A 27,660-nucleotide genomic window follows, 5' to 3' on the forward strand; every position below is an offset into this window, starting at 1 on the left:
GAGAAGCTCACTATGTGGAACAAGAAGATCAAGAAGATGATCTAGAGTGAAGGGTTGAAGACTACAAATCTGGCTGGGATCAATAGATCGCCAATTCTGTTTAAGTCTTTATTTTCTAAGAGATGTAGGCGATTGCCATATTACTTTTATTGGATTAGATTTTCTTTGATCAAAGAAACAATGATGTACTTCGTTGGCTTATGAATAAAATTTCGAGTTCTTTTCATTATGACTCCATTTTGATTATGAGCATATGACTTTGTGACTACGATGGCTAGGCCATCAATATTAATTCAAGGACATGGAATAGCCCAAGTTCCACTTGCCAAATGGCACCTTGATTACAGTTGTCACAGAAACTCTCTACGCTCTTAGGGAAAATCGTACCCTATGAATAGCCAACGAATTCCATGCGAAAATGCATGTAGAGAACGGAAATGAGTTCCTTTGCATTACCTCTAATGATTGCGAACAAAGACGCATCTTAGAGAAGTTTATGTGTCTCTCTAGTGGATTCTATGTCACTATTCGAGTTATTAATCCAATAAAGTTACGAGAGAAGATCTCTTTGATTTAGACACATATTGGCTTTGTCACGACAGGATAGATCATCCTAGTCATGATATGATGATCCGTCTACCAACGACTTCACATGGACATCATTTCTTTCGAGCGAAACGAAGCATGAATCAAGAGTTAATTTCCGGACTAAGTGTGACCGACACAGCTGCCTAGGGCACCGCCTGCATCCACCACCGGCCTAGGGCTGGTGCAGTCCATATCCATCACGCCATGGATAGCGTCCATCATGGTGGTGGCGCCCCAGGTGATATTGCAATCACCAACTTGCTTCAAATAGCGTTTTAGACGCTCAGGCCTAACCAAAATACTTAATGGTTGCTTCTAAGGCCTCTCGCTCATTTTTATTAAGCCCGTTCCTTAGGGAAATTAGGACTGAGACCGTCTTATGCAAAGGATATGACAATACTCATTATGTTCTTACATAGAATCCATGGGGATTCTGTGGATTGATTCAACCAACTTGCGGACGCTTAAATATTTCATATGTTGGTTGACACGCAAACACGCCGGTTACGTGTTGTGCCATTGTCCACCTATAAATGCTGCTTATGCTACACTCCTAGCACATATCATATGACAACGGGCTCACTCCCCAGATCATCCTATTCAGTCAATTGGATTTGACTATGCTAGAGAGTTTACATCGAAAGACTTTCGATGGATATTGCAATGGGCTTGATGTTGGACATCACATTCCCATGTACACACCCAATTGGTCTCGTGGAAACGACTACGATGGTAGTCCGAACATTGGTAATGTGCACCAATCTTCTTACATCCGCTTGGGGTGATGCGATATTGCATGCAGCTATGCTAATTCGTCTACGACCTACCGCCACTCAATGTACCTCTGCGTTACAGCTAGTGATTGGGTACACGTCTTTTGTCCTTACGCACATTTGAGTGAGCCATTTTTGTGCCAATTGCGCCGCCACAGCGCTCTATGATGGGTCCTTACAGACGAATAGGCAACTACGTTGGATTTGAGACTCTAACAATCGTCCGCCACTTACTGCCCTTGCAAGGCGATCTCTTTACTGCTAGATTTGCGGGTTGTCACTTTGATGAGACGGTCTTCCCATCGTTCGGGGGAGATAACAACACAGATGTTCAACAGGAACGACAGGAATTGCCGTGATCTGTCCCCACTATGTCTCATCTTGATCCATATTAAAGTGACGAGATCACACAAATATGTTGCAAACATGCCTGCAAGGGAGGACGTCCCTACGAGAGGACGTAGCGCCACCCTACATGGAGGTAGGCATGGCGCCAATGCCAAAGAGAGTGGCACTCTGGCGTTACAGGCCATGGCCCCAGCTAGGATGCGTGGGAGGCCCGTGGGTTCGAAGGATACATTGGCACAAACCAATCCTTGAATCATCGACACTCAAAATCCGCCTCATGAGAATCTTTCAGGTTATGGTTATCGTTGGGGGACGCCTCAACGTCAGAACCTATTCCTGAGAATATAGAGCTCTATGAAACTTACACTAGTGTACATGAGAGTGGGATAGAAACTCCATCATAATTGATGATGTAGTTGCGTATGAGTTCGTTGAGGTAGATGATATCAAACCACGCTCCGTTGATGAATGAATGCCAACGTAGAGAGTTTTGGCCTAAATGGAAAAATGCGATCCAGGTTAAGATGGATTCTCTAACGAAGAGGAAGGTTTTCAAGCTAGAGATGCCAACACCTCCTAACATAGAACCTGTTGACTAATGGGTCTTCGTTAGAAAGCGTAGTGAGAAAAAGAGATGGTAATCTCGCCTTATGGTGTAAGGCTTCTCACAAAATGCCCTGGAATCGACTACGATGAGACATATTCTCTCGTAATGGATGTCATTGCACTCCACTACCTTGTCAGTTTGGTAGTTTCCAAATAACTGAGCATGCAGCTTACAAATGTGGTCACTACGTATCTTTATAGGGATCTAGATACGGAATATACATGAAGGTTCATGGCGAACTTCATTTACCCAAGTCAAGAGGCTCTAGACCACGGAGCGCGTTTACAATAAGGTTGAAACGCTCACTAAAGTGACTACTTGATTGGGAAGGGATATGCCCACGCGTTTCTATAACAAGTTTCGGATTCTATCGCGGTTCATGTTGAACATGATTTTCATTAGAAGCCTTTAAAAAGTTAAGGGAAACCGCTGAACACTTGAAATCCGTAGTTTGAGATGAAGGATCTTGGGAGAACACGATTATGTCTCGGTTTAGAACTTGAGCATCATGTCAATAGATGCTTAGGCATTTTGACAAGGTCAAGCCTTCAAGCACCCCCATGATCGTCCGTAGTCTTGATCCTGAAAAGGATCCTATTCGTCGAAAGGATGATGACGAAGATGTGCTAGAGGCAGAAATGCCTTACTTAGTACAATAGGCGCATTATTGTACTTATCCCAATGCACAAGACCGGACATCTCATATGTTGTGAACTTGTTAGCTAGATATAGCTCTGCGCCAACGCAACGCCATTGGATTGGTGTAAAAGATATCTTTCGATACTTGAGATGTATGAGTGATATGAGCTTGTTCTATCCCTACAAAGAGATGATGGATTCGGACCCATCACACACCAGGAACGCCGCCAACACTGGCCTTCGTCCATTATCCCCATCCTAAAACGACATGTGTTTTGGAAGGTTTTGCTGATGTTGGGTATCTCTCTGACCCACACAAAGGTCATTCCCAAACTGGTTAAGTGTTCACCATGGGAAAGACCATGATATCTTGGAGGTCTGTAGAATAGACCCTAATCACTATATCTTCGAACAATGCAGAGATCATTGCTCTTCACGAAGTGGTTCATGAATGAATGTGGATTGGATTCATAATTATGCATGTTCGAACAATTGTGGTTTGAAGTCTACCACAGATGAGCCTACGAGCATTTAGGATAATGCTGCTTGTTTTGAACAAATGAGGCAAGGCTACATCAAAAAGCGATTACACCAAGCATAATCAGCAACAACAGACTCTCCTCGAGATCAAAGTGAACTAGGTTCGATCTGAGGACAGTGAGGCAGACTTGTTTACTAAGTCATTGCCCAAATCCACGTTCGAGAAACATGTGGCAAGAATTGACTTGCGGAAATTATCTGAACTCCCATGATCGTAGTCATCAGGGGGAGGCACAGACATCAGGGGGAGATGTCTACATGTTCACCTCGAAACGTGAAGGGTGTGTTGTGCTCTTTTTCCTCTTCGACCGAGGTTATTTTTGTCCCACTGGGTTTTTGTTACTCGGCAAGGTTTTTAACGAGGCAACGAGAGAAGCACCGCGTTTGGGCAACACAAGGGGGAGTGTTCAAGGAAAACCTAATTTGTGTTTAGCCCAAACTCTAGGTTACTTGACCTAGTGGTAATAGAATTTAATTAGAAGGATCTAGAATCCTAATCAATGTAGAATTACTTTCCTTGTATGATTGAGATTCTATGCATTATAATCCTCTATATAAAGAGGCCCCTATTATCAATGAGAATACAAAGCGATTATCTCTCAATTCTGATTCCCTAAAACAAGAAACCATAAATTTTAAAACTCTTTTTTCTATTTGTACCCAGCAGTTCACTGTGTTTACGTTGTTTCTTCGAGTAAAACCTTAAACCAAAATTTCACTTTCTTTTATAATTGCTTCAAGGGTTTAATACGCATGATATTGACAAAGTTGCTTCAAGGGCAAGTCGACTTAGAAAACCATCAGCTGACTTCCAAGTTTCCTGCACACAAACTTTGAGGACAACCACAAATTTATATTCCAAATCAACAAGGCCGCAGTGATTATGCTCAAAATTTAGCCAACGCAATCCACCACAAAGTGTCAATGTTAATGCAAGATATGTAAGTCATACAACTGCACTGTTTTGTTTGAGCCAAAAAGAAGAAGAAGGTTAAATAATGTTTCTGAACGACTGCTACCTTAAAAGGATCAAAATAAGAAGATGCTTCTATACACATTAGCTGCAGCTACACATAAAAAAGTCTAATTTGCAAACCACAAGTATCCCAAAGGCCATCAATCACAATGGTTAGAAAATCATAAAAAGCATCCACATCGTTAAAACCACGGGAAGAATATAACACAGACATGTAGCTTGACTAGAACATCAAGCTTCTGTCCCTAAAATTTCACAAAAGTAAACAGCCAGCACTTGGCAAAAGCTAACGCTACTGAAATCGATCTAAAAGATGATTACGAAGTTACGAACCCAAATCACTGACATTGGCCTTAAAAACCACTCACCTATAGTTTTCACCTGAAAACAAATAAATCGGATCTCAACCACATAAACTGGTGCCACAAAAAAAAACCTCCAGGATCTCCCACAATGATAAACTACATATGAAATTGAAAGTAATTGGAAACCACATGACCTAATCCATCAGTTATGCTCATCGAAGATAACTAGATAAGCCTTGAACAAATTTCTTTTAAACGATTCTCTTCCAACTGGTGGCTACTCCCTTCTACCTGTTCATGAGAAATGCAATGCGAAAATCAAAAGCTATTTCCTCAAAACAACTATTCATTCTCACTCACCTTTTCATATTTAAATTCTCCAGTGTTATAATCATTCAACTAGTAAGATATAATTTTCAGAATCTTCTCTAAATAATCATTCAATGGCAGGTTTTGCTGGGTGTGAAATTCGCTGGGTGTGAGTTTTGGGATTTGCTGGGTGTGAGTTAAAAATAAAGGTATTGTTGGAAAAGTTGCTGGATATAACTACAAATTTTATTTTTTTACTGAGAGTAAAAAATTTGCTGGGTCTACATAGAAATTTGCTGGGTACATTTAGAAAGACCCAATAATTATTCATGCATAATTAGAATAACAAGAACATTGAACATCATAGCAAATAATGCACATATATTAGTGATCACAAATAAAACACAAATGTTTCATTGTTCTAATTGCAAACAAAAGGTTTATATCCAAAATTAAAGATTAACGTTAATCCCCGATCAACTTCATTCAACTTCAACATTATCGACCTTCCTGGTATTATTTTAATTGTCATGACTCATGAACATCAAATATAGGATCCTTAAATATAAATACAGAAAAAATATTCGTGAGGAGTTCGGCAAAGAAGCTCTTTTATGCGTTTTTTGAGTGGTGGGTTTTTAATGCGTGACGAACATATACCCAAAATCGACTTCAAAGAACTATGTGCGCGAAAACTTCTGCGGATAAAAGTTTGGGCATGAACATATAGAGATGGCAAATGAGCTGCTAGACCAGACCGCACGAGCCAGAAAAATTTAAAACCTTTCATAAATTTATGAAGTCCCCACTCGAACCATCCCCTTTTCTTGAGGATGTATAATATTTGTAGTTGGTTATAATGCATTTTTTATGTGTTCTTGGACATGAAGCACCTCTCCCAAAGTTCCAAATGCATTTGCAAGAAGTAGAATTATTATGTACTATCATGTCTACTTGCCATTGCAGCAAGCAATGTGGTTGGGTTCATGGCCATGCCGGCTCTACATCCGCAGGATTTACGATTCCCTACTTATGTTAAAAAAAGCCGGCCTCATGAGGATGCCCATATCCATATTTCAGGCCCATTTTAATCCAACCAGGCCCGGTCAAGTTACGAAGCCCACTAGTGTAGCCCAATACGATAGCGTGAAGCCGACGAAATGTGATATAAAATATTAAAATGCAGAGGTAAACACGAGAGCGAGAGAGAGACCAAAGAACAAGAAAGACCCAACTGCAACGACAGGGAGAAATGGAGACCGGTGTCACCGGCGCTGACGTCAGCGGAGCGACCACCACCACCACCACCATAAGCCTGAGCGTCAAGTTCAGTGGCCGAACCATACCCATCACAAATCTCTCACCGGACTCGACCATCAAGGACTTCAAGGCCCTTCTTCAACCTCTCACCAATGTCCTCCCTCGCGGCCAAAAGCTCATATCCAAAGGTCTCTCCTTTCTCTGTAGAATCTGATTGAGTTTATGAGAAATGGGTAGTGATTAAAATGTTTGATTCTTGTTTTGATTTTGTGGGTTTTGGGTGTTTGGTGATAGGGAAGCTTTTGGTGGATGCAATGACGCTGAGGGAGTCTGAGATCACTAATGGGGCCAAGATCATGCTCATGGCTTCTCAGGGTTTGCACCAAGGGGTAAAATTCATTTCTTTTTACCTCTTTCCTTTCTAGTAATCTGAGTTGTTTTAAGTAGGGTTGAAGTTGAATTGTTAAGACATTGAGGAACCCACTTGTTGGTAGTTGGGAATAGAAATGAGAAGAAAGAGGAATTGGAATTTTGTTAAAGAAAGATCCTTTCTTCTTTCTTGAGTGAATATGTTGATTATATATGTGATATAGTTTTGGGTTATAGTAATTGTGGACATGTATGAATTTTGTTGTATTAAGAAATATTGGTTAGTACATTTGATAAAATATTGGATTGTAGTAACTTTGGAGACGTGTGTGTATCGGGACATTGAATTTGATAGACACTGAAGAACCCACTTGTTTGGTTGTTGTCCTTCTTTTGTTAAAGAAAGGGAAAGGATCATTTCTTCTTGCTTGAGTGAAAATGTAGATGAGAAAGTTGATTGAAGTTTGGATTATAGTACTTGTGGAGATGTAGATTTCTTTTGAAGCGTGTTTTATGGAACAATTTATAAATGGGTTATTGGAATTAGTACTGAATTGTGATTTTGTATGAATAGGATGGACCTATTCTTAAACAAGCTCAGAGTCGCCCCATTTCTAGAGACAACAATGCTGATAGATCCGATAAAGGAAAGGCGAAAAAAGCTGCTGTTGATAAGAATAGGTTGGAACGATGGAAGGCTACTGGAGTTATAGGACTCAGTGAGTGTAACTTGAAGGTATGCGCAAACAGTCATTCTATATTGTCAACCTATATCTTATGAATAAGCATTTTTCTGTTTACATTTTGCATTATGGTGAGCATGTGTGTTTCTCTTTGTAACATCTTGGCTTGGTTGACAAGTATTGAGTATGTTTAGACGTACGATGCTTTGCAGAGTTGTTTTTGCTTTAGACATATAAGTGGGAGTTGGAATCATGATCATGTGAATCTCGTAGACATATAATATCCGTTTCAATTTACTTATTGCCAACTATTAGTTTAGAGCACCTATATTTTCCAATGATGAGGATTCTTGTTGATTGCATTTGAAAAGGCTATACCCGAGGAAGTCTGGGGGGATTCTAGAACTTCTGCAAGAGTTCTTGACCTCAGCAACAATGTTATTCAAGAAGTACCCGCCTTGATTGGCTGTATGAATTCCTTGCAGGTATTATGTTTGTTGCATTTCCAATTCACTTATGTGGACTTCTGTCCTTAACATCTATGTAACATCACTTCGTTCTCAAAATTTTGTAGAAACTTTTACTCGATTCAAACGATATATCGGATGACTCTGTTAGCTGGGAAGCACTAAAATCTTTAAAGTCTTTAACTGTTCTTTCTCTGAACCAAAACCGGTGAGCATCTTAGGTCCTTTACAATAGAAGCAACAAACCACATTAAAGAAGAACAATTTTTGATAATTACGTGGTTTATGCAGTTTAACTAGATTGTCATCGGATCTGGGCTGGTTGCCATCACTAAGGCAACTTCATGTTGCGAACAACATGTTGTCTAGCCTCCCAAGTGAATTGCGATATCTGCCTAAGCTTGAAGTTCTGAAAGTTAACAATAACAGGTAATCTTGAAAGTATTCTAAGCAAGGATATGTTATTGATGGGAATATGAGGATTAAAATCTGTTCCCCTCCCTGGTTCTTTTTTTTTTTTTTTTTTTGGTCTTCCCTTGTGTGTCTTTTCATTTTAATCTGGAATAATAGTTTAAACTTTTTACTCATTTACACTGTGTTAATGTTGTAGCACTTCATATTTTGCCTCTTTTATGGGTTTCCCCTTTATGGAAATTTTATCTTTTCAACATCATTTATAGTTTCGTCCAGAAAAAAGTACGTCATATGTAACCTACTAAGCATGCTTTTCTTCCATTTGTTGATGATATGTTGATGAAGAAACCTCTTGAAGATGTATATCATCATTGATTACTGGTGGCTTGTATCTTGTTTAAACTCTTGTCTGTATGTTCCAGGATCACCACCATTCCTCCATGGATAGGGGACCTTATTTCTCTTATTGAGGTAGTGTTTCTGGTGTTTTCCACTCTCTGAATTTTAGTTGATGTATCTGACTTTCTTTCAGCATCTTTCAGGTTGATCTTTCATCAAATCTTCTGTCAGATTTGCCCGAGACATTTAGCAATTTGCATAATCTAAAGGTCCTTATTTAATCCAATTGTTTGTACTTATTATTCCTCCTATTGTTTTTTCTTCTTATTTTTAAATAGTTTGTGCATTCTATGCCTAGAGTTGTATTGTTGTATTATGTAAGATCATGTTCTGTGGTACTTTGTAGGGTTACCTTAACAATAGTTGCTTTGTTTTGTTTTTGTTTTTTTTTTTTAATGATTTTCTCAATGGACATGAATCTTTTCTCATATTTTTCCATTGATCAACTGCAGCTCGAGCATCTGCCTGGGCTTAAGACTAATTGTTACTGACTAGTTTTTTCTCTTTTTACTGTTTATTCTGCCAGTCAATCATATAAAAGGAACCGTGTGTGTTTTGTGTCATTACCAGGGTGATTTCATTCTGAAGCTTTTATTTTATTGCAGTCCCTGTCTCTCAGTAATAATGGACTGAAATCTCTCCCTTCTTCGCTATTCAAAATGTGCCTAATGCTCACAAGACTTGACTTGCACAACACAGAAATAACCATGGATATCCTTCGTCAGGTTTGTTTTACTTTCCCGTTTCTTTTAATGTAGGACAATAATGTCTATGCCGTGTTTTTAGCAAATCTTGTTTACTTTGCTGTGTTTTCTAATGTATGACAACAATGTTTACGCAGATTGAGGGATGGGAAAACTTTGATGAACGCCGTCGCTTGAAGCAACAGAAGAAACTGGATTTTCGTGTTGTGGGCTCTGCTGCATTTGATGAAGGTGCTGATAAAAGCTGATGCTAGTGATTTCTGGAATCTGGATTACATGCTGCTTTTGTGTAAATTTCAGTCCATGCTGACATTTGTATCTAGAGGAACCAAATTGAGTTTTGTCCATGATAGTTTATAGGATTTTATATAAATCAGAGAAATTGGTACAATGGATCTTTTGAGAAATACTTTGAAAATTTAATTCAATGGTTACGGGGCAAGAGAGACCTGGTTTATTCTTTCCTTCTTGGTCTTCCTGTGATTTAGTTCTCCATAATGTGATGCTGATGGGTTTCATAATTCGTTGTTAATTTATATGAGATAAAATGTTTACTGAAGTAGTGTTGATAGATGACATACAAATTTTACATGGTCTGTGAGAACCAACAATAACCACTGGCCTTGAGTTCTGAATGTTGCTCTAAGCATCTAGACTCATTCTTAACCAACACATGTGGTACAGAATACATTCAGGAGGAGCATTTGGGAAAATACAGAAGCAAAATGAAAGTAGACGTCGATGATGAACATAGTGATAAACTACCGAGTCAAAGGAAAGCAGGAGCTCTCTATCTGGATCATTAAGAGAGTAACAGAGTTGTAAAACAAATCGTATTTAGTTGGTGAGGAGCGTGGAATCATCCATAGAGTTTTAGCGAAAACAGATGGATGAATCAGTATGCGAGCAGTGATGGTCAGTACTTTGTTAATGTAAAAAGGCGAGAGCAACTCCCTCATCAGAGAGCAATAGTGGCCCTCCTATGGTTGACAATAGGGAGCAACTCCCTCATCAGAGAACTGGTATATATATGAAAGCACGTGCAGATGGGTCACGACCTTACTTGAACAGGATCTGTTCTATAGGATCGTACCTCTGTCCTTGACTTCTAAGGAGACAGGAATCTAAACCTGGTGGATGAATCATAGCCATGCGATCAGAGCGTGATACGGCTGGTGATCTATTGATCACTGTGGCCGTAGATGATCGTTCTCAGTTGGGCTCCAGCCCTCCTGGGGTGGTCGCTTGGTTGTCTGACGGGTTCCCCCTTTTCTTTCTTTTTGTTTTTTTTTTGGCCTTGGGTTTCTTGCATGGTCTTCATGAACTCCGTAGATGGTCGTTCTCAGTTGGGCTCCAGCCCTCCTGGGGTGGGCGCTTGGTTGTCTGACGGGTTCCCCCTTTTTAAGCCTTGGGTTTCTTGCATGGTCTTCATGAACAATGCTTCCTAAAATTTCCTCAGCCTTCTCTGCAGCTGCGATCTCCTCCTTGAACTCCTCACTGTCACCACATTGCTCCGGGGAATGGTCCACACTGACACCGGAGCCGCAGCAGACGGCGGCGAGCATAACCGCCACCGCAATAACCAATAATCGTCTAAGCCCGCATGTTTGCCGCCGACCTATCTATTCCCCTCTCTCTTTACTTTCTTCCTTCAGTCGCCGCCATGGCCTCAGCTTAAACCTTAAAAAGAGGTACCTGTCTCTCTTCCCTTCCTCGATGTTTGAGTTTGAGTTTGAGTTTGAGTGTTCATTCAGTATTCGTGCTGAGCTTAATATATGTTTTTTCGGGGCAATTACTTGAAAATTTGAGGTTTAATTCTGTTGTTTTATCATGGCAGGTTGCTACGGAATCTGTGACGGCACAGTCGGCACTTACGTTCAGCTTAGCAAAGACCGGATTTGGTTGACGAATTAGGAACGCCGATGCAAAGTGGGCTTTACGATCTAAGCTAATCTTTGCATTCTAAGCCCTGTGAAAATTCGTTTCTTGTTTGCGAATGCATAATTCAAGTGGGCATTTTTGTTGCTACTTAAATGTAAGGCCAAAGGCATATCAGAACTATGGTAGTCGAAAATGACTAGTGTGACTGTCAGAGCTGTTAAGGATCTTCTGATGTCATATTTTTTGTTAATTCGATTATATTTGTACATACTTGAAGATTCTTTTGGCTTAATTGATCCCCCATTTGCTTATCTGAATTGTCGCTAAAGTGGGGTCGGAGAATCCATGATCTGACATAGAATAAAGTTTACCAGATATGCATTGTTACCCAGTTCTCTTGTTCTTTCTTTATTATTTATGCAGTTGCAAAACATTTCGTGAGAGTGCGTTTAATTGCCGGGTTGACATTGTTTTGCCCGTCTATATTCCCTTGTTGTTCAGTGTTCTTTACAAACTTCTATAGAGAACCTGCTTCTTCTGTAACCATTTTCGAACAAGCCAAGAGCTGGTAACTGAAGTTTGGTGGAGTAAAATTAGTGCTTTAAGGGCTTAATATGTTGCTTTATTGCTTTAAGAAGTTTATGCCTTGACCCCTTCTCGTAGTAATGTCCTTTGGAACTCATGATGAAAGGTGATGTTGCCTAACCAGATAATTCAACCAGATATTACCAAATTGGAACTCGTGATGAAAGGTGATGTTGCGGGGGAATGATAGAGATTTTGCAAATATCTTGTTTCAGGTAGTTGCATTGGTAATATCTGGTTGAATCTAGTTAGGCAACAAACATGTTCAGTGCTTAATGCTTCTTTCGATTCCACTTCTGTGAATCATTCTGTCACTTTAAATTATTAAATATTTTTGACATGATTTGAAGGTTGTTTTAGACACCTAGCAGCCACTTACAGTTGGGCTACTGTCTTGCAACTATTTTCTTGGCTCATTTGGCACAGATGGGGTGGGGAGAGGGTAGAGGCCATAGACCCATAGTTTTACATCTTCATGTGAAGAAAAAGAAGAAAGTAGTAATTTAAAGATAAAAAGAGAAGGAAAAAAAAAATCCGTTGTGATATATTTCCATGATTGCAAGAACCGGGTTTTAGAAAAGCTGTTGATGGTCAAGGCTAACAAAGCTGGCGATCAGAGCTGTTTATGAATAGGCACCACAAGCAAGATTTTTGTTCTTAATGGCTCTTAGATAATTTTGTTATTATTCCTCTTACCTTTGTATCTCTGTTTTTCCTTCCTTTCTTTCTAGGCATTTAGGAAACATTCTCTGTGGCCTTTTTCATTTAGCACAAGTGACAGACACCACAGGATTCTGATGTTCTTAGTTTTTTGTCTGATAGTAATTGTTGGTTTGCTTTTTGCTTCGTTAATAAAAAGCTGGTTCTTTTAAAAAAAAGAAAAGAAAAAGAAATTGTTAGTTGCAATTCGCTAGATAGGAAGATATTATCTACTGTTTATGTATATGTATTGTTTTTAATCTTTAAAACCCATAAACTAGTCTATATCCTATATTTTCGTTTGCATTGCTGGGTGCCGGATTTATTATTAGTTATTCTTTTTAATTGGTTGATCGTTGTGGACTGGTGCCGGCAATGCTAGAGAAAATGTTATCAGAGGATGCAAGCTGGTAGACCTTGAAAAGAAGAGGATGAATCTTGTGGTGACGATGTTGATGCAGGCATATCTGATATATCCTGTGCATCCTCTGTTGTGACTCAAGATACTGCAACGAATAAGAGTACAGGACCAGAGAGCATAGTGCCCGATGAGTTAGAAAAAATCCTTCTCGGGAGATCATTTGCCAACCAAGGAATGGATAGGTTGGCTCGAGAATCATCTAAGCCCGCCTGCCACAGTTGAACTGAAACACTATATTAGTCCGTCGATCGATCTACCTGTAGGACAGTGTAAGCATTCTATAAAATCAATAGCAGTTGGGTTCTTTATCATCGCTCATTTAATATTTGTTTTCTTAAATTTCCTGCACGAATAGTTACTGACCTCGCCTTGAAAAGAGAAATTAGCCTGTTAGTTTGGTCTTGTTTCTTTGTCTGTGTCGAGGCTTTGTTTCTTCTTTCTTTCTTTCTTGCATTTTTTTTCCCCTTAATAAAACAATTGAATTTCCAAAAACAAAAACAAATTAACCTGGTATAAGAATTGCTACATGAATTACAGAAACTTGAGATAGCAACTAGTAAGGTAGAAAAATAATCATTTATTTGACGATAAGGAGACCGGGATTTGAAGATTAATTAGGGAAGCCCCAGGCTAGGACACTAATTAAAAAGTAATATATAGTTTTTCTTGGTGCGTTGCATTTGAAAATTGATTGCTGAGCAAATGCAAAACATGTTAACAAAATGCGCAAATTAATATTGTGGTTCCTTATATAGTCTGAAGAAATTATGTGCAATACAAGAACAGGGAGGGGATGCATGCGGAGTGTTATACAAGGTTGGATTAATTGTCAATTAATGACCAGTGGGGAAGCCAGACAAGGATGGTGACAATTTGCGCAGTGTCTAACAATGAACTTTTCAGCAGGTGATAGGGTCGAGCAAGGAAGATGGGAAAGCCAACATGGAATTGGAATTCAAGTCAAAATCCAGTTTATGAAAATCCAGAGGACGGGATGTGTACTGCTGAAAAATTTGTTCAGGTGAGACTTCTCGTTTGAATCCTTTTTTTCACCAATTCACACCAACATTTACGACGAACTCACACTAACAGGAAAGAGACGACCAGATTTGCTCCAGATCTGCTCAGCCACAGATCAACGGTCAAGAGCCCCATGTGGATAACCACTCTAGGCGGATGGCAGAAGTTTCCTACATTTGACACCCCATGACCTGAAGAATGGTAGTGTTTTGTGCGTCATATGCTACTCTAGTTTTCTATATATAATCTAGGGTGGCTGGGAAGCACTAACTTATTTTTGCACTTGTGTATGATATATAGAAAATAGAAAATGGTTCACAACAAATCTTGTGCTGTTCTTTATTCGCGTCTCTTACTATTCTTATTGCTACTCTTCTCTTCCAAAATAACATTTGCTAGGCTCTCTGCATCTTCAAAGTCAAAATCCGGTACGTAATTAGTCCGTATCTTAATCATTTAATGAATCATACATTGTTTGATTGACGGACAATCACTTATTATAGGATTGGTGTATATCTATATAGGAAAATGATTGTTGGCTTCAAATGAGGCATGAGATTTGTGATATTAATTTTAAGTGTCATGTCATGTCAAACACAAACACCACCTATGTGCCATATCATGTGATTCTTGAGAAAAATACAATTTTGTCCTTCCAAAATCTAATGGCTCTAAATTTTTTTTTAGAATATTTTTCTTTTCTTCTTTTCATTACACTCATATTTACATTTAAAAAACAAATATTTTTACTTCAATCAAGAAAAGGAAAAAAAAAAAAAATTTCATTCTACTCATTCTTAGATTACATTTGATTCTTGTCAAACACCATATCGTTGAATCCTAGTTCTTAAAAATTGCTCACCGTGCAAATAAAAAGAAAAGTACAAAAGCAAAGCAATATACATGTAATTCAATCAAGAGATTTGCACATACATTTGAGTGCATATATCTGATCTCTTGCAGAAGCACATGTATATGAATTCGAAATTTGTTGGATTCCTGTAATGAAAATATAATGTGAATATTAAATATTCATATGATTATATGAATATGAATATATATATATAGTTAGTTAGTATTGTGATGTAGAAAGTTATTCGTACATAATTTTAAGGGCTAATTTCATTTTACCTCCTTGAATTTTACACCTTAAATCCATTGTGCCCCTACACTTCTAATTTCATCATATGTATCCATGTGCGCGCTAATTTAATCAATCTTATACAATTATTAGTTTTGCCTTCAAGTATTTTGTAAATTTAAAACATGGCTCTAATAGGCTCCCTAGTAGGATGATGATTCACTAACTTGGGATGCAAAATTATGACATAAGAGAGTAGAATTTCAAAATCTAAAATGAAACATGAAAATGTAAAGTTGGTGTTATAAGATTATTATGTAGCAAAATATATTATGTGAAATTAAAAATAAAATTGTATTTATTTATATGACATGACATCTAAAATTGAGGTCCTGAATATTAGGTCTCACATGAGGCCCCCTATTATTATCCATCCATATACTAATTTATTTTTGTCTGAGCCAATTAATTATAGAAGAGAAAAGGCTGGACCTGCTAATGAAGTTTAGTAGTTTCAAAGCGAGCAAACCGTTTTCACGGAAGCTGGAGTACGGACGGAAAGCTACAGTACCATCTCCCCCGGAGCCAATTTGTTGTGGGCAGGGACCTACGAAACCTTAATTAATGCAGCTGACATAGTAGTGAAATGTTTGCTTGCTCTTACAAGTTTATTATGGAATTCAGCGAAGATCTACAGCAAACTCCTAAAGTCGAAATCCAGACAAGACCTTTGTCTTTTTGTAATAATATTGGCTTCGTTAGGACTTCTTTGTTGTTATTTACATGTCTAGACTATTGTTAACATATTTGTATCATTTTTCTCCTGATGAAAATAAGGCAGATGATTGTTGGCATCAAATGAGACCTAAGATTTATGTACTCAATTTTAGTTGTCGTGTCATGTCAAGTACACATCATATATTTGCGTTTTATATATGAGTAGATTTGTTCATTGATTATATCTAGTTTGGTACCTTAACAATCATCAATTTTGCTAAAAATTTGTAAAAGTTATCTATATATTGAGACCTAAATATTTAATTAACAGTCGAGATGCTGAAATGTATTCGAAAAGTGGGTCTCTCAGTGGTTCAGGATGACAATGTGAAACATAGAGAGCATTTAGCTGTTAAAGACAGAGTGATTGATAATTTAAAGTCACATCTTGCTAGGAAACTTAAGAGTGTTAAGAATCAATCCGACAAGACCCAACAGCCAAAGAAAAAACCCGGTTAGGCCAACTGAAAGTTCGATCATTGATAAGGTTCAAAGAAAGGGTGGGCCACTGGATATATATATAGGACCCTTCCACTAAGAGATCCCTTTTTTGATCTTTTATAGGGATAGGGCATTAGACCAACTTTTTGATTACATTTCGCAATCTCAATCGTTCAGTTTTTAGGTCCTAATGTGTAGATCACATCTGGAAATTTTCTGCCAAATCAGGGATCGTCACTACAACAAATTTGAGTTTATACAATGAATTGATATGCAAGGATTGATAAATTCTTTGCAATAGGTTGTATTATACAAAGAATACCATAGTTCCTTTCATTGAGTTTGCATAACATGTAAGGAAAACATAAATTCCTTGCATTTGGTCTGCCAAATTGAAAAAAAGTGTAAAACTCCTTGTATATACTTTTCATTTCCTTGCATACGATTGAGCAGGGTCTTTGCCGCTCCATTCATTTAATCTATTTCTCTCTCCATCTTTTATTCTCTTAATCTTTTTTGTTCTCTCTCTCCCTCTCCCTCTCTCTCAGAGACGCAGATCCAAGAACGCACCACACACCCAAATCTGAATCACGGATCTTCTATCCGTTTTTGTCATCTCCTTCTCCTTTACAGGCTCAAATCCCGCTCAATTGCCTCTTAATCCCAAGCCCAGAATAGATGCTTCTCTCCTATATCTTGAATCGGTTTCTTTTCTTTGATTTGGATTTGGGTTTTCTTGGGCTCTTCGATTTTGGTCTATGATAATACCCACCTCCTTTCTCTCTCTGGTTTCTGTTTCGATGTGGGTATTATATATTAATTTGTTCAATTTTTCCTGTAATAGCAGGTCTTGCTTCCTAATCTGGGTCTTTACTGTCTTCTACTCACTCTTGGTACGACGTCTCTCTCTCAACATTTTTGGGTTTTCTTCTGTAATCTTTTTCTTTATCATGTTAATTTGTGATTTAGTTAGTTTCTCCTTTTACAGTTAGGTAATATGCCATTCTACCGTTGTTTCTTGAAGCCCAGTCTTGCACAGGTCATTATCAATAATTGTGGATGATAGTGAATTGAATGTAGGTGACTTTGGAGGCTACACATCATGGATCGATTACAAACACGCCTGCCATGTTCCTGGAGATTGGTGAGTTCAGTGAACACTAGCTATGTGCCATTTCAGTTAGTTTTGGATAGCCTGGATATGTTATGGACAAAGTGAATGGATTTTTTTAATGTTGATTGGTAGGCTCTGTGTGAACTTTGTTGGATGATTATGTGATGTTTTCTGCATTACTCTTGCCGAGTTTTCAAACTTTCCACTGTCTTTGTGGACCTTTCTATCTTTTTTCTGTGACATCATGTTGTGATGAATGAATTATTCCTAAACTGAACGGGAAAATGGATGGATATGGCTTCTGTGTTTAAAATTTCTTCAGTGTATGTTTTAGTAATCTCATGAACATATTGTTGTATGGATTTGATGATTACTTCCTTGATAACATATATTTTGTACAAAGGATATAGTTACTACTTTTGCCTCTAATGTTCTGGTTGCTCGGTCTGAAGTTCCTACAAGGCCTTGGTGAAACAATTTGTTTTATTCTGTTCTGTCATTGGGAGTTTCTTTGAGATTTGGTTTGTTTCTTGTTTTTTATATAGGCAGTACAGATGATTGTTGGAAGAGGCAGGATGCAGCTGAAGTTATGGCTCTAGTTGAGTAGAAAGCCAACACTTAGTGGATTATCTTGAGCATCAGTCATTGCCATTTGCCTTTTGGTTTTGTCAATAAATCATTTTCCTTCCCTTATTCGATTATATTTTCTTTGACTTTTGGCTTTCAAATGGTGTCCTCTTAGTATTTCTACTATCCCAAGTTTTTTTTTCTTTTGAGAATTATTTTGAAGAAGTTAATGTAAGTTGGTCGTATTTTGTTCTTCTTTCAATTAATCTACAAACCAATTATTAATTAGCAACATACTCCAGCTCCTTTCTGTTTTCCTTTGTCATGGAGTATTAGATATTAAGTGTGAACTCTAACCCTTCATAAGTAAATAAGTCTGAAAAAACTACAAATGCAAGCAGATTTCCAGAATGTAGATTAAACTTTCTTCATTCCATTTGGAGCTTCAGTCTCCGTCCGTTTCCTTCCTTACCTCCCAACCCCACCCCTTGTTCTGAATGTGTGTGCTATTACTATGTAAATACATCAATTGACTTGGTCTTCTTCTTCTTCATTTTTTTTTTTTGCTGTAGCCACTTGTAGTAGTCTGCGCATGCTTTCTGGAATTTTATATGAAACATAGAACTATTTGTTGATGGTGGACGTAGTGAATAGGTTTTGTTAGTCTGTGAACTTAGTCCATTCCTTCCATGTACAGGAAAGATGATGTCTGGGTGGGCCGTCTAATTTCGGGTTATTCGTTACCAATGGAAGATCCGAGCCAGTCCAAGACAGAAACAAATACAAAAGATATCGGTGGAACTTGGAAACAATCAATCAAAGTAGCATTTGAGGCTATGCAATCAGCTTTCCCTGGTGGAGAGCCTTCTGTTCTGGTGCAGATGCTATTACCCTTTATCAACTAGTCATTCAAGGTAAACTTATGTTTCCCTTATCAACTTTCAACTCAAGAGTAGTTGGTTTTCATCATTTTGTTTAATCTGCAATAACTTATGACAACAAATTATTTAATAAGTCTTAATTTTTCAGAATGCCATTTCTGCTATCTAAGTGACCAGTCGGTTTTCTTTTCATCTGTTTTAATAATGTGCAGGGAATGTTGAGGAATGCAGAAAGTTTTCCGAGACATTGTATAAGTTTGTATATATTCAAGGACCATACTTGAACACATGTAAGTATCAGATAAGAGCTTCTTTTGAAATTTATCATATGGAACAGTTGGATATTATAATGTTCACGACATTGTTGTTCCTTGTATCTAACTTCTAGATTACTTCTACCAGTTTACTTAATACTAGTTTAGCAGTATTTATGTGGGATCATGTGATTTCTTTCACAAGCAAACAGTAGTATGTTTTGATCTGTAGCATACTTTGTTCTACACATGTTAATATTTCTTTAAAAATAACGAATTGTTTAAGCACATGAATGTACAATCAAGTGCCTAGACAAACTTAAATGTCCTTTTGATGATCACTTAATCAAAACTCATGCAGGTAGCTATTCTGGATGGTATATCTAGGGGACGTGGGGCTGGAATATATCTCCCAGGATTGTTTTGTAGTATATAGGATCCGAATTCTTATTCATAGTTTTTTTTTTTTCTGCAATTTGGATTTTCATTAAATTGGAGGTTAATTTTGGTTAAATTTCAATATTATATTGTGATTTTGTTAAGGAATTCAATGGGTTGCAGGTTCAGTGAATATTACCAGTTGTAGAGGTTTTGGTTTCCGGTACATTTGGTTAAACTGGTGAGTAATATTCTTTTAGCAGATGGTATATGATCAGTACATTTAGTTTTGGGGTTGAGTTATATTTGTATTTTCTTTGCTGGGTTTGTGATTCTCTTTATTGTCCATTTTAATAGATGAAAAATCACACAGTAAGTCTACATAATTATTAAAGGGTTCACTAGATCGATCAGTTGAAGTACTTAGCTTTCTTGTTGCTTAAAATTTATACAGATGAGGGATGCCAAATCTATGCTCATGTCTTATAGTAGCTCCAGTAGTCAATGGCCATCACTTGTATATAGCAGGTAAGCTGTTTGTCTTGTAACTCATGGCATATCCTCTTGGAGTTTGCCAGTTTGGAATAATGAAGGAAACTTTTATGTGCATACATAATTTAGGCAGTAAAGTATTGAGTCAAGGGCAAATTTTAGGGTAGGGAAAGGCATTGAATATATTTGGTCTACTGGTATGCGCTTGCCCGTTTGTGGATTTTGGTTTTTGGGCTATATGTGTTCTTTCTTGTTGCTGGATTAATTTCATAGGCCATACTCATCCAAATGGTATGTCTTGAAACTATATTAAATAAAGTGTGGCACGATGGCAGATGACTCAACAGGGAATTATCTTAAAACAAGATTTGATTGATAACATTTTGTTTGCTGAGAACATTGTACTAATTGTGTAGCTTACACAACTTATCTTTAACCTTTTGTTTTCTCTTGCAGTGTCAGCAGTCACTATTTTCTCAGACAAATCGATGTCAATCAACTTAGTGAGTGAATATATCTTTCTATGCCCAACTGGTTTCTACAATTAAATTATCTTTAGTTAATGTTTCTTTTTAGTCTTTACAAGTAGGAAACTGTTTTGTTTCTTTCTTAGGTATTTGGTGTCTTGCTTAACGTCTATTATTTTGTGTTGTTATTTTATTTATTTTTATTGGGTTTAGTTTTCCCATGTTTCTCTCACTCTAATCTTTGGACAAATACTTGCTGCAGGATAGTGACTAAGAAGAACTTGAGGCAGAGGATCTGGAACTTAATTAGTACATTTGGTTGACTGGTGTGTGATTTTCTTTTTGCAGGTTTTCCATTTTTTTTGTTTGTTTTTGTCATTTGGTTTCAGGGCACAGAGGTATATTTGTTTCTTGTTTTGCTGGGTTGGGATTTTCTTTACTGTCAGTGGCATTGAGTTGTACTGAACACTTTAATGATCACATAATAAGTTTGCTTTGTGCTTGTCCATTTATTTTTTTTTTTGCAGGTTGTCGGTGTTTTCGTTTTGTGTTGGCATGGGACTTGGTATATCTGTTTCTTCTTTTGTTTAAGATTCCAACTGGTTTCTACAATTAAAATCTCTTTAGTTAAGTTCATGAAGCTCACAAATGGTATTGCTTTCATAGTTGTTTATCGTGTAAATTCATCTGTTGCTACATTTTGAATGGTATTAGGAATGCTCTTCTTTTACTTAAAGCTATAATTGGTTGTCTCATATCTATAAAATGTTATTTCTTTATATGTTTGTCTTTGTTCCAGGTAGAGATCCTTATGCAAAAAAAAAAAAAATCAAGGAATGTAGAACTGAAAAGACTAACATTATGATCCTTTAGAACATGGACAAAATTATCTAAATATTGTTAAACTACTAGCAATTATAAAATTGAATACTGCTCTGACAGTTAATATGTATTGGTTTGATAAGTTCAGAGCATATTCAAGAAAGTCAAGCTTATAAAATGCATATGCATGCATTATTGGTCATTTTAAGTTCAGGGTGAAGCATATAGGGTTGATTGGTGGGAGGCTGGGAGCATTATCTTTTTAGTATCCTATTTACATATATAAGTTCAGGGTGAAACATTGTAATTGTACTTCATATTTTGGCTTAAATATATCTGTAAAGTACCTAAATAGGTGTTCCTTCATGGAGCCACTTAATTTTATTTACATGATTGGATATCAAACACTGAAGATTTGTTAGTTTAGCTGCAATCGACTTTTTTCATGTGACTAAGCATCTTTATCTTTCTTAATTAGATTATATGATCATCAAGTTGGAGTTTTCTCTATGGCTTGAATTGTTTAATACAGTTAGTAATTCTAAGTTACATAAGCGCTGAACTCTAATGACTGGCTTTTCCAATATTCTCAGAATGAACAAGGAAATGGCACTTGAAGGCTCAAATATAAAGTTTTTGAGGGGATCTCGGGAGTAGATGAGTTTGGACGATTCTCCCCACACCAAAATACACTCACCCCAAGCTTCAGTGATTTGCATTTTTACTAATTTTTGTTCTGGTGTCTCTACTTGTGTATATGTATCTTGATTTTGCTAATCTTGTTATAACTTAGCAGCATCAATTTTTTATGTACACTTGTTTTTTTGGTCTGTATGTACAGTTGAACTAATTGTTTTTAATTCAATGAATAAAAAAAATTCCAGAATGACATTTGTGGTAATTTTTTTTATTTAGTTTTAATTTTTTTTAATACCAAATGCAAGGAATGATATGCAAGGAATTGTCCTTGTATATCAGTTAACCATAGTTAACCTCAGGTGTTAAATTCCTTGCATTTGAGATGAAAATTCCTTGCATTTGTGAATTCAAATGCAAGGAATTTTCAAGTCGTTGTATTTGCTCTTTTGCAAGGGCCTCTTTGCAAGGACTCAAATGCAAGGAATATTCCTTGTATTTGGGTTAATGGAAGGAATTTCTAGTTTTTTACAAGGAAAAAATTCCTTGCAAAAGACCATTTTTCTTATAGTGCGTTAAGGTATCGAACTAGATTAAATCAATGGACGAACCGAATCTGTCCAACCTGAACCGTTCATACATATAATTGAAGGTATGAGCAAACAGTCATTCTATATTGTCAATCTATATCTTATGAATAAGCATTTTTCTGTTTACATTTTGCATTATGGTGAGCATGCGTGTTTCTCTTTGTAACATCTTGGCTTGGTTGACAAGTATTGAGTATGTTTAGAAGTACGATGCTTTGCAGAGTTGTTTTTGCTTTAGACATATAAGTGGGAGTTGGAATCATGATCATGTGAATCTCGTAGACATATAATATCTGTTTCAATTTACTTATTGCCAACTATTAGTTTAGAGCACCTATATTTTCCAATGATGAGGATTCCTGTTGATTGCATTTGAAAAGGCTATTCCCGAGGAAGTCTGGGGGGATTCTAGAACTTCTGCAAGAGTTCTTGACCTCAGCAACAATGTTATTCAAGAAGTACCTGCCTTGATTGGCTGTATGAATTCCTTGCAGGTATTATGTTTGTTGCATTTCCAATTCAGTTACGTTGACTTCTTTCCTTAACATCTATGTAACTTCACTTCGTTCTCAAAATTTTGTAGAAACTTTTACTCGATTCAAATGATATATCGGAGGACTCTGTTAGCTGGGAAGCACTAAAATCTTTAAAGTCTTTAACTGTTCTTTCTCTGAACCAAAACCGGTGAGCATCTCAGGTCCTTTACAATAGAAGCAACAAACCACATTAAAGAAGAACAATTTTTGATAATTACGTGGTTTATGCAGTTTAACTAGATTGTCATCGGATCTGGGCTGGTTGCCATCATTAAGGCAACTTCATGTTGCGAACAACATGTTGTCTGGCCTCCCAAGTGAATTGCGATATCTGCCTAAGCTTGAAGTTCTGAAAGTCAACAATAACAGGCCGGGTGATCTTGAAAGTATTCTAAGCAAGGATATGTTATTGATGGGAATATGAGGATTAAAATCTGTTCCCCTCTCTGGTTCTTTTTTTGGGTCTTCCCTTGTGTGTCTTTTCATTTTAATCTGGAATAATAGTTCAAACTTTTTACTCATTTACACTGTGTTAATGTTGTAGCACTTCATATTTTGCCTCTGAGTGCTTTTATGGGTTTCCCCTTCATGGAAATTTTAACTTTTCAACATCATTTATAGTTTCGTCCAGAAAAAAGAACGTCATATGTAATCTACTAAGCATGCTTTTCTTCCATGTGTTGATTATATGTTGATGAAGAAACCTCTTGAAGATGTATATCATCATTGATTACTAGTGGCTAGTATCTTGATTAAACTCGTCTGTATGTTCCAGGATCACCACCATTCCTCCATGGATAGGGGACCTTATTTCTCTTATTGAGGTAGTGTTTCTGGTGTTTTCCACTCTCTGAAGTTTAGTTGATGTATCTGACTTTCTTTCAGCATCTTTCAGGTTGATCTTTCATCAAATCTTCTGTCAGATTTGCCCGAGACATTTAGCAGTTTGCATAATCTAAAGGTCCTTACTTAATCCAATTGTTTGTACTTATTATTCCTCCTATTGTTTTTTCTTCTTATTTTTAAATAGTTTGTGCATTCTATGCCTAGAGTTGTATTATGTATGATCGTGCATGTTCTGTGGTACTTTGTAGCGTTACCTTAACAACAGTTGCTTTGTTTTGTTTTGTTTTTTGTTTTTGGTTTTTTTATGATTTTCTCAATGGACATGAGTCCTTTCTCATATTTTTCCATTGATCAGCTGCAGCTCGAGCATCTGCCTGGGCTTAAGACTAATTGTTACTGACTAGTTTTTACTCTTTTTACTCTGTATTCTGCCAGTCAATCATGTAAAAGGAACCGTGTGTGTTTTCTGTCATTACCAGGCTGATTTCATTCTGAAGCTTTTATTTTATTGCAGTCCCTGTCTCTCAGTAAGAATGGGCTGAAATCTCTCCCTTCTTCGCTATTCAAAATGTGCCTAATGCTCACAAGACTTGACTTGCACAACACAGAAATAACCATGGATATCCTTCGTCAGGTTTGTTTTACTTTCCCGTTTCTTTTAATGTAGGACAATAATGTCTATGCCGTGTTTTTAGCAAATCTTGTTTACTTTGCTGTGTTTTCTAATGTATGACAACAATGTTTACGCAGATTGAGGGATGGGAAAACTTTGATGAACGCCGTCGCTTGAAGCAACGGAAGAAACTGGATTTTCGTGTTGTGGGCTCTGCTGCATTTGATGAAGGTGCTGATAAAAGCTGATGCTAGTGATTTCTGGAATCTGGATTACATGCTGCATTTGTGTAAATTTCAGTCCATGCTGACTTCTGTATCTAGAGGAACCAAATTGAGTTTTGTCCATGATAGTTTGTTATAGGATTTTATATAAATCAGAGAAATTGGTACGATGGATATTTGAGAAATACTTTGAAAATTTAATTCAATGGTTACGGGGCAAGAGAGACCTGGTTTACTCTTTCCTTGTTGGTCTTCCTGTGATTTAGTTCTTCATAATGTGATGCTGATGGGTTTCATAATTCGTTGTTAATTTATATGAGATCAAATGTTTACTGAAGTAGTGTTGATAGGCATGACATACAAATTTTACATGGTCTGTGAGAACCATCAATAACCACTGGCCTTAAGTTCTGAATGTTGCTCTAAGCATCTAGACTCATTCTTAACCAACACATGTGGTACCGAATACATTCAGGAGGAGCATATGGGAAAATACAGAAGCAAAATGAAAGTAGACGTCGATGATGAACATAGTGATAAACTACCGAGTCAAAGGAAAGCAGGAGCTCTCTATCTGGATCATGAAGAGAGTAATAGAGTTGTAAAACAGATCGTATTAAGTTGGTGAGAAGCGTGGAATCATCCATAGAGTTTTAGCTAAAACAGATGGATGAATCAGTATGCGAGCAATGATGGTCAGTACTTTGTTAATATAAAAAGGCGAGAGCAACTCCCTAGTTTAGGCGAGAACAATAGTGGAGGGAGACAAATACTCCTATAGTTGACAATAGGGAGCAACTCCCACATCAGAGAAGTGGTAAAGGGCGGGATCGTATAAATAAGAAAGCACGTGCAAATGGGTCACGACCTTACTTGAACAGGATCTGTTCTATAGGATCATACCTCTGTGTCTTGACTTCTAAGGAGACAGGAATCTAAACCTGGTGGATGAATCATGGCCATTCGATCAGAACGTGATTAACGGCTGGTGATTTAATGATCACTGTGGCCGTAGATGATCGTTCTCAGTTGGGCTCTAGCCCTCCTGGGGTGGTCGCTTGGTTGTCTGACGGGTTCCCCCTTTTCTTTTTTTTTTCGCCCTGGATTTCTTGCATGGTCTTCATGAACTCAAATGCTTCCGAGAATTTCTTACTGCCCCAGTCAGTCCATGACCCTAAAATTTCCTCAGCCTTCTCTGCAGCTGCGACCTCCTCCTTGAACTCCTCACTGTCACCACATTGCTCCGGGGAATGGTCCACACCGGCACGGGAGCCGCAGCAGCACATGTTTGCCGCCGCTTCTCTCTTTACTTTCTTCCTTCAGTCGCCGCCATGGCCTCAGCTCAAACCTTAAAAAGAGGTACCTGTCTCTCTTCCCTTCCTCGATGTTTGAGTTCGAGTTTTGTGTTTTCGTTCAGTGTTCGTGCTGAGCTTAATATATGTTTGTTTTCGGGGCAATTATTTGAAAGTCTGAGGTTTAATTCTGTTGTTTTATCATGGCAGGTTGCTAAGGAATCTGTGACGGCACAGTCGGCACTTACGTTCAGCTTAGCAAGGACTGGATTTGGTTGACGAATTAGGAACGCCGGTGCAAGGTGGGCTTTACGATCTAAGCTAATCATTTGCATTCTAAGCTCTGTGAAAATTCGTTTCTTGTTTGCGAATGCATATTTCAAGTGGGCATTTTTTGTTGCTACTTAAATGTAAGGCTAAAGGCATATCAGAACTATGGTAGTCGAAAATGACTAGTGTGACTGTCAGAGCTGTTAAGGATCTTCTGAAACCATTTTCGAACAAGCCAAGAGCTGGTAAGTGAAGTTTGGTGGAGTAAAATTAGTGCTTTAAGGGCTTAATATGTTGCTTTATTGCTTTAAGAAGTTTATGCCTTGACCCTTCTCGTAGTAATGTCCTTTGGAACTCGTGATGAAAGGTGATGTTGCATTGTTAATATCTTCTTGGTGATCGATGTTGCCTAACCAGATAATTCAACCAAATATTACCAAATTGGAACTCGTGATGAAAGGTGATATTGCGGGGGAATGATAGAGATTTTGCAAATATCTTGTTTCAGGTAGTTGCATTGGTAATATCTGGTTGAATCTAGTTAGGCAACAAACATGTTCAGTGCTTAATGCTTCTTTCGGTTCCGCGTCTGTGAGTCATTCTGTCACTTTAAATTATTAAATATTTTTGACATGATTTGAAGGTTGTTTTAGACACCTAGCAGCCACTTACAGTTGGGCTACTATCTTGCAACTATTTTCTTGGCTCATTTGGCACAGACGGGGTGGGGAGAGGGTAGAGGCCATAGTTTTACATCTTCATGTGAAGAAAAAGAAGAAAGTAGTAATTTAAAGATAAAAAGAGAAGAAAAAAAAATCCAGTTTTTGTTCTTAATGGCTCTTAGATAATTTTGTTATTATTCCTCTTACCTTTGTATCTCTGTTTTTCCTTCCTTTATTTCTAGGCATTTAGGAAACATTCTCTCTGGCCTTTTTTATTTAGCACAAGTGACAGACACCACAGGATTCTGATGTTCTTAGTTTTTTGTCTGATAGTAATTGTTGGTTTGCTTTTTGCTTCGTTAATAAAAAGCTGGTTCTTTTAAAAAAAAAGAAAAAAAAAAAAAATTGTTAGTTGCAATTCGCTAGATAGGAAGATATTATCTACTGTTTATGTATATGTATTGTTTTTAATCTTTAAAACCCATAAACTAGTCTATATCCTATATTTTCGTTTGCATTGCTGGGTGCCGGATTTATTATTAGTTATTCTAGCTTTTTTATTGGTTTATCGTTGTAGACTAGTGCCGGCAATGCTAGAGAAAATGTTATCAGAGGATGCAAGCTGGTAGACCTTTAACTGTTCAAGAAGAGGGTGAATCTTGTGGAGACGATGTTCATGCAGGCATATCTGATATATCCTGTGCATCCTCTGTTGTGACTCAAGATACTG

General features: G+C 37.5%; 3 protein-coding genes and 2 non-coding genes across 11 annotated transcripts; all 5 read left to right on the forward strand.

Annotated features, from left to right (window-relative positions):
- The first annotated feature begins 6,270 nt into the window (after positions 1-6,270).
- On the forward strand, positions 6,271-9,846 carry LOC112201516 (LRR repeats and ubiquitin-like domain-containing protein At2g30105). The gene is made up of 10 exons (XM_024342403.2): positions 6,271-6,533; positions 6,640-6,734; positions 7,289-7,450; positions 7,769-7,882; positions 7,972-8,072; positions 8,156-8,293; positions 8,701-8,749; positions 8,821-8,886; positions 9,283-9,402; positions 9,519-9,846. The coding sequence occupies exons 1-10, from the start codon at positions 6,338-6,340 to the stop codon at positions 9,627-9,629; spliced, it is 1,152 nt and encodes a 383-aa protein (XP_024198171.1). The 5' UTR covers positions 6,271-6,337; the 3' UTR covers positions 9,630-9,846.
- A 588-nt stretch (positions 9,847-10,434) lies between these two features.
- Positions 10,435-10,644, forward strand: LOC112168577. The gene has a single exon (XR_002924338.1). It is a non-coding gene; the product is annotated as a small nucleolar RNA U3 (small nucleolar RNA).
- Positions 10,645-16,666: 6,022 nt separating this feature from the next.
- On the forward strand, positions 16,667-22,039 carry LOC121049559 (D-aminoacyl-tRNA deacylase-like). Of its 7 annotated transcripts, none has more exons than XR_005800727.1 (12): positions 16,667-17,179; positions 17,275-17,278; positions 17,367-17,430; positions 17,946-17,998; positions 18,665-18,881; positions 19,061-19,138; positions 19,464-19,721; positions 19,935-20,008; positions 20,429-20,475; positions 20,702-20,765; positions 20,967-21,004; positions 21,855-22,039. XR_005800727.1 is itself a non-coding variant. In XM_040507235.1 (4 exons), the coding sequence occupies exons 1-4, from the start codon at positions 17,045-17,047 to the stop codon at positions 18,870-18,872; spliced, it is 411 nt and encodes a 136-aa protein (XP_040363169.1). In that variant the 5' UTR covers positions 16,667-17,044; the 3' UTR covers positions 18,873-18,986. The 7 variants fall into 7 exon arrangements, 1 of the variants encoding a protein (XP_040363169.1); XR_005800726.1 differs by having other exon boundaries at positions 19,664-19,721; positions 21,855-22,038; XR_005800728.1 differs by lacking the exon at positions 17,275-17,278 and having other exon boundaries at positions 17,353-17,430; positions 19,664-19,721.
- A 335-nt stretch (positions 22,040-22,374) lies between these two features.
- Positions 22,375-24,903, forward strand: LOC112164099 (LRR repeats and ubiquitin-like domain-containing protein At2g30105). The gene is made up of 8 exons (XM_040505988.1): positions 22,375-22,392; positions 22,868-22,981; positions 23,071-23,171; positions 23,255-23,392; positions 23,799-23,847; positions 23,919-23,984; positions 24,384-24,503; positions 24,620-24,903. Exons 1-8 carry the CDS (start codon positions 22,375-22,377, stop codon positions 24,728-24,730), a joined length of 717 nt encoding a protein of 238 aa, XP_040361922.1. The 3' UTR covers positions 24,731-24,903.
- A 666-nt stretch (positions 24,904-25,569) lies between these two features.
- Positions 25,570-25,782, forward strand: LOC112168579. The gene has a single exon (XR_002924340.1). It is a non-coding gene; the product is annotated as a small nucleolar RNA U3 (small nucleolar RNA).
- Positions 25,783-27,660: the final 1,878 nt, after the last annotated feature.

The sequence above is a fragment of the Rosa chinensis genome, chromosome 5, assembly GCF_002994745.2.
Source record: "Rosa chinensis cultivar Old Blush chromosome 5, RchiOBHm-V2, whole genome shotgun sequence".
Lineage (NCBI taxonomy): Eukaryota > Viridiplantae > Streptophyta > Magnoliopsida > Rosales > Rosaceae > Rosa > Rosa chinensis.